The sequence below is a fragment of the Cotesia glomerata genome, linkage group LG10, assembly GCF_020080835.1.
Source record: "Cotesia glomerata isolate CgM1 linkage group LG10, MPM_Cglom_v2.3, whole genome shotgun sequence".
Classification (NCBI taxonomy): Eukaryota; Metazoa; Arthropoda; class Insecta; order Hymenoptera; family Braconidae; genus Cotesia; species Cotesia glomerata.
Window position 1 is genome coordinate 15,136,885 of NC_058167.1, and position 10,039 is coordinate 15,146,923.

At 28.7% G+C, this 10,039-nt stretch overlaps 2 protein-coding genes and 1 long non-coding RNA gene across 8 annotated transcripts; 1 reads left to right on the forward strand and 2 right to left on the reverse strand.

Moving 5' to 3' along the window:
* Nucleotides 1-395: 395 nt before the first annotated feature.
* On the reverse strand, nucleotides 396-6,444 carry LOC123272487 (macoilin-1). Of its 6 annotated transcripts, none has more exons than XM_044739331.1 (11): nucleotides 6,009-6,444; nucleotides 5,672-5,941; nucleotides 5,376-5,491; nucleotides 4,203-4,344; nucleotides 3,816-3,942; nucleotides 3,604-3,733; nucleotides 3,461-3,527; nucleotides 2,713-2,914; nucleotides 1,612-2,617; nucleotides 1,357-1,550; nucleotides 397-936 (listed from the first exon to the last, which is right to left on the reverse strand). In XM_044739331.1, exons 3-11 carry the CDS (start codon nucleotides 5,453-5,455, stop codon nucleotides 674-676), a joined length of 2,211 nt encoding a protein of 736 aa, XP_044595266.1. In that variant the 5' UTR covers nucleotides 5,456-5,491; nucleotides 5,672-5,941; nucleotides 6,009-6,444; the 3' UTR covers nucleotides 397-673. The 6 variants fall into 6 exon arrangements, with proteins under 6 accessions (XP_044595268.1, XP_044595266.1, XP_044595264.1 ...); XM_044739329.1 differs by having other exon boundaries at nucleotides 5,672-6,219; nucleotides 6,283-6,428; XM_044739333.1 differs by having other exon boundaries at nucleotides 396-936; nucleotides 2,716-2,914; nucleotides 5,672-6,444.
* Nucleotides 6,445-7,518: 1,074 nt separating this feature from the next.
* LOC123272536 (eukaryotic translation initiation factor 4E-binding protein) lies at nucleotides 7,519-9,203 on the reverse strand. The gene is made up of 3 exons (XM_044739399.1): nucleotides 9,062-9,203; nucleotides 7,997-8,155; nucleotides 7,519-7,714 (listed from the first exon to the last, which is right to left on the reverse strand). The coding sequence occupies exons 1-3, from the start codon at nucleotides 9,201-9,203 to the stop codon at nucleotides 7,665-7,667; spliced, it is 351 nt and encodes a 116-aa protein (XP_044595334.1). The 3' UTR covers nucleotides 7,519-7,664.
* On the forward strand, nucleotides 8,394-9,991 carry LOC123272540. Its single transcript, XR_006511093.1, has 3 exons — nucleotides 8,394-8,683; nucleotides 8,752-9,299; nucleotides 9,367-9,991. It is a non-coding gene; the product is annotated as an uncharacterized LOC123272540 (long non-coding RNA).
* Nucleotides 9,992-10,039: the final 48 nt, after the last annotated feature.

Below are 10,039 nucleotides of genomic sequence, written 5' to 3' on the forward strand. Positions count from 1 at the left end.
TGTTACTCAGTATAATCTGGGATGATATCCAGTGTCATCTTGTTCTTCCCGTGTAATGGACAATTTATACGATGGAAGTGCGAACAGTTGTTTTTTATGACATTCAGTACACTTTGTATGCTGGACTAGTTTCGGAGCACGACTTTGATTGATAAAAATTCAAAAATTAGCATTACGCCGAAAGTTGTTTTATAAATTTTGTATTATTTACCAATTCATCAAACTGTCATATTTATTGGACATTTTTTAGCACAATTTATTAATATTTTACGAATGAATAATAAATTTTAGAAAAAATAACTAAATTTAATAAATAAAAACTTTTGGAAAAAAAAAAAAACAAATTTTTCCTAAATGTAAAATTAAATTTTTTTCAAGTAACAATTCAGGATTTTAGAATATAAAATAAAAAAAAGTAATGTCCAACTAACATAAATTTTCTCACCAAAAATGTCTATCATCTTATAGACAAAATAAGTTTAAAGATATTTTTTACATCTTTATACAAAATTAATGAAATAAAAGAATTAGTATTTCATTAAAAATTTGAACTCGAATAAGAAATAAAAATAAAAAATAGAAAAGTGATAACCACTGAGAAACAATAAACGAAAGTAGCTTACATATTTGTTGCGCCCTGTGTCACGATTGCGAAAGAAATAAGTTAAATAATTTAAGCCTCGGTGGAGGCTACGAGCGAGCCTTTAGGTGTGTAAGCCGTTGCATTAGGATCGAGATTAGACACAGTACATCCTGGACACGGACTTTCAGTGCTACGCATTTTAGAACCACCAACACGTACATCATTGTTGAGTCGTAACTTGGACGTTGTATTGCTGGATGCTGGACTGAATGTGTCTTGGGGCATCACTGCCAAATCTTGTGCAATTTTGGCTTTTAAAATTTCCATTTCTTTCTCGTGGGACCTCATCATACCTGAATTGAAATTTTAATAATTAATTTTCTGAGTTAGCTGATGTTTTTCAATTAAACATTTTAAAATTTCAAATTATGCACTGAAAAAAAAATTAACTTGATCCGAGAGGAAAATTCTTGAACCAAGAAAATAATTTTGAAGAGGGTAATTGTCTTGAATCAAGTAAAATTTACTTAAATCAAGTAAAAATTTCTTAGCTTAAGAATTTTTTTACTCAAATCAAGAAGATTAAGTTTTTCAAAATTCTATACTTAATTCAAGAACATTTTTTTTGTGTAAAAATGTATGATAATTAAAAAATTAAATTTCTTAACGGTAGTCTACAAAAAAAAAACGGTAAATTTATAAATTTCCGACAATAATTTTCTGTAATTAGAAGCTGTGATAATTATTTAATAAAAAAAAAAAAATAAACTTACTTTCTCTAATTTCAAGCTGTCGTTTAGCTTCGCCGAGCGCTGAAAATAGATCAAGTTTTATCCGTGTTTCTGCGCTCAAGCTATTTTCCAGGTGAGAGTTCTTTTCTTGGAGAGCATTTAACGCACTGAGAAGAATTTCTGTTTCACCATGATTATCTTTACAATGCGTTACTTCTTTTTCCAACGATAAGAATCTGAAGAAATAAAAATAATATAAATAACTGTAATTAAAATAAAACCACAAAAAATAATTACCTTTCTTCTTTCGCTTTTAATTCCCGTCTTAAATTTTTGAGATCCTGCTCCATTTGCGCTCGTCGAGTTTTACACGCATCCGTACACTCCTGTCGTACAAGCGGCGGAGGAGGCGGTGGAATCGCGGACCTAGCCTCTTCAGCGACCCGACGTGCTCGTCTTTCAGACACCAGCGACGCCTCGCAGGCTGTACGTTGTCGACGTTCTTCAGCGATTCGTCTTTCGAGCGATGACATTGTCTGTTTGTCTAATTGACGAGCGGTAACTAGCCCTTGGAGCTTACTCTGCAGCTGATCATTATCATGCTGCAGCTGTTGCATGTCACCTTTGGCTTGCCGCTCACCGGTCAGCAGAGTATTTACTTGTGAACGTAATTCTTGTTCTATTTGTCGACTCGACTGTAAATCCGACTTTAAACGTTTTACATCAGCCTCAAGTTTACGACAAATAATTACCCTCTGGCAATATTCATCTTGTTGCTTTTGATGGTCACTCATTGTTGTGTCTGGAATAATATTTTTACTTTGACGACCTTTACGTTCACGTTGAGTGTGTTGGACTGTCGTTGTCGTCGTCGAGTCACGATTCTCTTTAACATTATTATTGTTATTGTTGTTGTTGTTATTATTATTCCATTTGCCTGTTGCTGAACCGTTTGATTGTGTTTTCATCGAATTATTGTGAGATGAATTACTACCTTTGACGGTTTTATCTTTTTCCGCTTCATTTACGTCAAAATCATTAACTGAATTTATCCGTTCGATAAAATGTACATCGTTATTATATGATACCGTTGTACCATTACTATGGGAAAATCTTTTGTCATTTTTATCTGACTGTGAAGAATTATTTGAATTATGTTTATGATCATCAAGCTTATCGCTTTTGTCAAGTGATTTTCTATTACTATTTTTGGCAGATATATTTTGTGCTTGAGGCGACGTGTGACCGTCATTTGATATACCACCGTTATGTACACTTGTGTCTGTAGAACCACCACCATTCCCTGATAATAAAAACATGATTAATTAATTAGTTTATATTTAATAATAATATCAACATTAAGTACTAATGATTTTATAATTGTAAATAAATACAAACTACCTCTACTTTTTTCTGGACTGGGATTATACTGTGTATGTGGCCTGTGCGGCTGTGATTTTGAATTTGTTTCTGTCGTTACTATTTGTGATTGTAACTGTGACGGTAGTTGTGTTGATACGGCTTGTTGTTCTGCAGGTAATGCTTGTTGCAATAGCTGTAGATAAAATTCATTTTCTTTCGCCACATCTTTTTGTTTTCTCTGTAGAAAATAAATTGTTTAATTTTATTCATTGTACGCAAAATTAAATAATAAATTAATTAATTAATTAAAATGAATATTTTCTCTAAAATAAGTAATTTTTAAAATTAACTCAACTATTAAACAAACTATTATGAATAAAATTCTGAAACGTTTAAAAGATACAAATTCAAGTTTAAACATTTCTAATTATATTAAATTTAATTACATCGATCAATTTTACACTGAGAAAAAAAAATACTTTTATTAAGAAAATTTTCTTGATACAAGAATCCATGTTCTTGAAAATTTCCAAGAATATATATTCTTAGTTTAAGAACTTGTTAAATTGATTGAAATAATTTTTACTTAATTTAAATAAAGTTATTCTCTTGTTTATCTATTATCCAAAGATAAATATTGATGCTTTTTTCTTCAGAAATTAATAATTAATATTGTAACCAAAAAATTGTTAATTGAGTAAAAGTATTTCTTTTTTCTCAGTGTACCATCAAAGTATGGCTTTTAACTAAATTTACCTTACTCTCTTAATAATATTATTATTACCTGTCTCATTCTGTAACCTACATAGCTTTTGAAACCAAAACCCAAGGTAACTACAGGATAACCAATGCTGTTAAACAAAATAGGTATTATTAAATATGAGTATGATGATGATATTAATTAATATAATCAATAAAAAATCTCACCAGTGTGCTGCAAAAGGCCTACAAAGATCAAGATGAAAGGGCATGTGGCGTAGATCACGCAATCGCACTGCAGCCTCTATGTAGAGAAACAATAGCCACAACATCACAGTAGGTAAGCACACTCCTTTATCTGCAATATTATTTATTTACGTACGTTAATAAATAATAAATCCACTCATTGGCATGATATATAAAATTAAATAATTATTTACCCGTGTGCCACACGTATTGTACCCATACATATGTACTGGCTGCGAAAAATAGCCAGTGGACAGGTATGAAGAAAAAACAAATCATATCTGATGTTAGAGCAATACAAATGAAAAATACGGAGAACGCCTGTGAACAAACAATCCATTAATAAGCAATTAACGATTATTTTACCAAATCTATCATCATTTATTTGAAATGAATTAACGAGGGCATTGTACTGACCCAATAATAACAATTTGTACACAGTTATTTAGTTGTTATATTTATCTATGATCTTAAACGTTAAAAGAACGTTATACTACTCAATGTAGGCTGCGAATAGACAAAGTTAACAGTTGGGTCAGCCAATGACTTTAAAAGAAAAATCTATTAAAAGATCAACTTACCAAGCCTTGGTATTTAAAAGAATCGTAAACACTTCTGAGTAGCAGCCAGAATGGCCACAAAAATTCAAATCGAAATTCTAATATGAAGTCCGCGAAAATCACCATGGCCCATAGTAACAGAAACTTTAGGTAGAGCAGTGTGCTGTGAAAATACAACAAACAAAACAATTGATTACTGTTATAAAAAAAAAAAAAACAATGTACTATTACAATAATTATAATTAATACGGCTACCCAATTTCAAAACACAGTGACTAACATTTAGAAATTTAAAAAAATTTTTCTTATTAAAAAAAAAGTTTGCCTGCCAAATTGATGAAAAATTTGATTTATGAATAGAAAATACTTGAATATAAATATTTTTAAGAAAAAATACTTGAAATTAAGGTATAAAAAATGCAGCAATATTAAAAAAAAATTAATAATAGTAAAGTTAGCCGACGTTTTTAATTTTTTTTTAATAATTAAATTAGAACAAAAAAATATTTTTTAAAAATTGCACTTACAGTTTTTTTAATTTTTTTACAAATGAAAATTTATTTTCTATTTTTTTGTAATCATTTTTTTAATGAAAAAAAATCTTAATAAAAATTTTGCAGTTACTGTGTTTTAAAATTGGGCAGTAGAATAACTTAATTACTATATAAGTAATTGTTAAGACTATTAAATGCTAGGTATATAATTTATCAATGAAATCATGTAAATAAGTGTGTATTACAATTAGCACAACATAACAACCAATTGTTATCAAATAAATTTTTAACTTGATAACTCGTAACTGACAGCAATAATAACAGTAATAATAAACATAGCAACAGTAGCTATTATCATAATGAACGTAATAATGACATAGTAGATCGTAAAAAAACGTTTAACGCGGAAACGTCAAAAGCACAAGTGATGCAAGTATCAACACAGCGAGATGATTGGCTAGGTGATCATATTACTTTGCAATATCTAAATCTCACAATTATCAGCTATCAATTGTTGTCATTCATCAATTGCATCAATTAATAAAAAATATTTTCACACATAAATTATCAAATTAATAAAACAGTAATTTAATGAATTATTCCGCGTGGTAAATAATAGAAGTTTGATATACTTTTTGGTTATTTTAAGCAGCGGCCATTATGATGTACACATATGGCGAGCCAAATAAGTAATATATACCTTCCATAAATTCCTTCGGTGATCTTATTGCGTTTCAAGGGCCTCCGGAGCTTGCCGCACTCGGCATTTCTTCTCTTCATATTCCTCAACACACTTTAACAAACTACCACGACGTTCTATCACAACGGCGGCGGTTAACACAACGTTCGGATGATACAGTAGTGGGGAAAAACAATTAATAATAGTAGTAGTAATAATAATAATAATTGCTATAATAATAATAATAATAATAATAATAATAATAATGTAACTAGAAAAAAAAACATGTATATATCTCAAGTATTATAAAACTTTACCACTTATAAAATATATCAAGTGTTCGATGTAATGTTCGTCTTCTTATTATACAATATAATTCAACTACTCTTTCTTTCACACTTTATATTTATATATATATCGGTTACCAACGTGTCTTTCTCACTCACTTGATCTCACAGCACTATCAATCTCTTTTGTTGTCATTCGTCTGTAGACAGATTCGTGATTTCACGGCGGTTCACCAAGCAGCTGATTGGTCCATTACGAGACATGGCGCTAATCAACCTCTAATGATCCTCCCGCGATTTCTACCAAACATGTATGCTTTTCAATTCTTTACCTTTTACTAATATAATTAAACATAAAATATCACACAGTAAAATATAACTTGAAGTGACAATAATAAATTTCTTCAGCACTTGCTATTAAATTAAACTAGTCTTCTTCTTCTTAATAATTCTCTTCTTCTCATAGCAGCTACTTGACCATTATATGTAGATGGTGAACTAAACTTGACACACGTGTTCAACAACTGTTCTTTTGCTCTTCGGGTCCACCGTCAATCTCAATTAAATATAATCTCGGTCTACAAAGCAATAAAAGGAGATTATTCTCCTGCTACCTATCATTAATAAATTGATGCACTTACTATTATTATTTATTATTTCTCTGTTAAATAATTTTAACTCAAGCTCTCTGATTACAACTCGCGTTGACTCGTACTCGCGTCTCCGGGTTTTATCGATCGTGGATATGCCTAGTCCACCGACGATGGCGTCAGCCTTGTTGTTTTCGCGATTCCTTGCCAGCTGTGTCTCGTTCTCGTAGCCCACCTCTGCACGTAATGTAACTATATAATATTTTGTATATATACACTCATGAACACACACATATATCACCAAGCAAGCAGTACAAGTTGAAACTAGTCTGCACTTGCAGCAGCATGTAGTGCGCACCCTTTTTTTACTAAACTATACTCTTAATCCCCAAGCTTCTTTTTTAAAGACACGAACTATACTAAAATTTCCTTTTTATTCTTTTATTAAATTAAAAATTTTATTTCTTCTGATAAAATATTCTTCTTAACGACAGCTTACTTCTACATTTATGTTTTTTAGTTCTCTTAACAAGTGATTAATTTTAATTGTAAGGTGTTTAAGTTCCCGCTAAAATAATAACTCTCAGTGCATTCGGGTTTCTTCGTCACCGCTCGGGTATTTCCGTCACAGATGTTGTTTATGTTCAAATGCAATAGCACATGTGTCACAGCTTGTCACATTGATGCATATTCATTACTTTACTGGTTATTATGTACAGTGAAATGTGTTGATGTACTTACCAAAGATAGGAGTTATTTTTATAAATGAAAAAAAAAAATCCATATCTCTGAATTTTTGTAGGAAATAATTTTTATAATTAAAAAAAATAGTCTAGATTATATTTTATCTATTTTATTTTACAGGTTGATGAACTTGATTCCAGAGAATAAGTCATACGATATGATCTATTTGTAATTATTCTATTTTTTACTTAATTTAATAAAAATTAAGTTGGCCCACATTTAATAATTTTTTTTTAATTAAATAATTAATAAAATAAAATAAATTTTATATTAATTAATAAAATAAAATTTGTTTTAATTTAAGTAATAATTAAAAAAATGATTACAAAAATTTAATTTGTAAAAAAACTTGGAAAATTTTAAGTGTAATTTTTTAAAATATTTTTTTGTTCCAATTTAATAAATTAAAAAAATTAGAAACGTCGGCTAACTTTAGTATTATCTTAATTTTATGTATTTTATATGAGGAAATATTTTCCTATTTAAAAAATTTTTATTGTTTAATTACAATGAACTCATGAACATTTTACAAAAAATTTTAATTAAATTCATATAAAAGTTATTCATGGTAACTTATTACTTTCTTAATATAAACTTAATAAACATTAATTTTAATGATTGACAATGAAAAAAATATACCACAAATGAACACGTCTTAATCACAGCTCTCACTTTTACAGATCATTGCTTTACATATCCATTTGGAACTGCTCAGAGACTTCTTCAATTACTGTGATTTCTGAAAAAGAAAAAAAAATTATTAATATTAAAAGTAATTAACTTACCAAAATTAAACATTTAATAAGAGCAAATGAACAAATAGAAATAATTTTTAATATTTTATATAAATTTAAATATCAAAAGAATCGAAATAATTGCGGAACACTTGTATCAACTTCTATTTAGCAACTAAACATTATCTAGCGCCTAACTTAACACGCCTTTAAATTCCCAAACTTTAAATGAAATAATTGAATCGGGAATTTTAATTTAAAAATTTTTTTCAATTCAAAATTTTTACCTTTGGTTGGTTTATTGCAAACAGGCACATTAGTCGTAGGAATTGTTGGAAATCCTTTTAATAAATCTGCTGGGATTGATGTAACACTTGGAGGAGTTTTTGATATCGGTGAGTTTCTTAAATTCATTAAAAAAGCCCGTTCATACACGATTCGTGTACCTGTAATAAAAGTAAGAATAATTTTTATTTCATTATTTTAAACTAAGTAAATAAATAAATAAAATAGTCATTTAAAATTGATGAAAATTAATTTAACAGACATTTTATAATTTTAAGAATTTTTTTAACAAATAAATTATGTCAAAGAAAATGAGAAAAAAAATTGACATTTAGAAAATAAAAAAAATAAAAAGTCCAATTTTTTAGAAATAATTTTTCGGAACAAATTTATTTATTAAAAAATTGTCAAGCGACTGCTAACTTTAATGTCATTTAAAATTGACTTGATCAAAATAAAAGCTATGTACATTGATTCTATTTATAAACAGAACGAAGAAAGTTATAAAAGAAAAGCAAGAAAACAAAGAGTACTTGAGAAGTATTAATAAATATTCAGATAACTAAAAAGTAAAACGTAGATTTTCTGTCATTGAACATTAGTATCGTAAACTGCTTGGCGATAAAAGTTGACTCATCGTTGAAATAATTACAAAAGTAAAAAAACAATTGGAAAAACAATAACCAGCGGTAAGATAATAAAAAATATACTATGCATAATAAGACTGAGTTTAATTGTTTTTGTTTTTTATCAACAGTGTATGTCATTAATTAATAGTTGCTATAAATAATAGCGACCATTATTTATACGCAATGATCTGGTAATAAATAAAGTGGTAATTCAAAAACACGTGAGTTAATCTCTGGTCAGCTGATGTTTTGATCAACACGAGAATACCTACTAATTGGAGGTCGTTTTATTATGCCAAAAAACAATAATGTTCTCTATTTACTGAACAATCAATAACTTTGAGCCAGAGGTCGTTAGACTTGAGATCAATATAAATAATTCAATATTATTATTTTATTTTTATTTCAGATATTTAAACTTTTGATATTATTACAAACCTCCTGGTGTTGTTGAATACAAAGTACCTCCTGGTGTAGATGAGTAATCTACTGGTAATTGATTCGGGTCAGAAATAACAATTCTTTTAGAAGGTATATTTTGATTTTGAGTAACTTGGCGTGCGATTGGTGATGCTGACATTGTTATTATTTTTATTTAACAATAGAAAAATAAAATACACGGTTGACTTATAAGATAAACCTTGAAGAGAACACCTGAGGGAATAAAAAGTATTTGGTGAGTTGTGATAAAATAGATGATCAAAAAATTTAATTTTAATTGCTTGAAGCAATTTAATTTTAAGCGTAATTCAACGACTGTTCTTATAATGTCCAAGTAACCAATAAGAGGGAAACACACAAAGGCTAAGTAAATAGTATGCTCATGTATAAGTAGCTGAAGAAAAAAATACAGAAGCTACTGACTAATGACTTTGTTTTTAAAGTAAAAACAAGACTTTTATGTGATATGTACAAATGATACGTAATTTAAAGAGCTGTTTGAGTTTCTTACCAAAATATCTTTGTAAGAATAATAATAATTCTTATGATTATTTTAAAACTGATGCGAATCACAGCTTACAAATTTAAATTTAAATTCACAAAACACTTATTAGTTAGTCATCCTTATCCTGGTCAGTTGAGTTAAAGAGAGCTACTGGTTGTTGAATATTTAAATATTGTCAACAGCGTTAAATAACTTGGGTAATATTAATGCTGAATGTGCACTGTAAGCTGTAAGCTAGCTGATAAGATGCAAGCATTTATATAGAAGCTGACTAGACCGGAGCGAAATTAAGAGTGGGGTAAAAATAAAGTGAACTGAGAATATCGCGGTCTCACTTTACACTTATATTATTTTTTATCTTTTCAATATATTTTCACTGCACACTACCCTCACATATCTCTAAATGCGACTTAATTTTTTTTTATAAAAAAACATATCTGGTAATTATTCATCTGTAATAATAATTATAA

Bases quoted from the DNA above. Each gene is read 5' to 3' on its own strand.
- LOC123272487 (XM_044739331.1), bottom strand. From the start codon at position 5,455: ATGAAGAGAAGAAATGCCGAGTGCGGCAAGCTCCGGAGGCCCTTGAAA. The intron at 2,915-3,460 runs GTAATAATAATA...TATTTTCTACAG, and splicing joins TAGGTTACAGAATGAGACAG to AGAAAACAAAAAGATGTGGC. The intron at 937-1,356 runs GTAAGTTTATTT...ATTTCAATTCAG, and splicing joins ACAGCTTGAAATTAGAGAAA to GTATGATGAGGTCCCACGAG.
- LOC123272536 (XM_044739399.1), bottom strand. From the start codon at position 9,203: ATGTCAGCATCACCAATCGCACGCCAAGTTACTCAAAATCAAAATATA. The intron at 8,156-9,061 runs GTTTGTAATAAT...CTTTTATTACAG, and splicing joins GTATTCAACAACACCAGGAG to GTACACGAATCGTGTATGAA. The intron at 7,715-7,996 runs GTAAAAATTTTG...TTTCTTTTTCAG, and splicing joins TTGCAATAAACCAACCAAAG to AAATCACAGTAATTGAAGAA.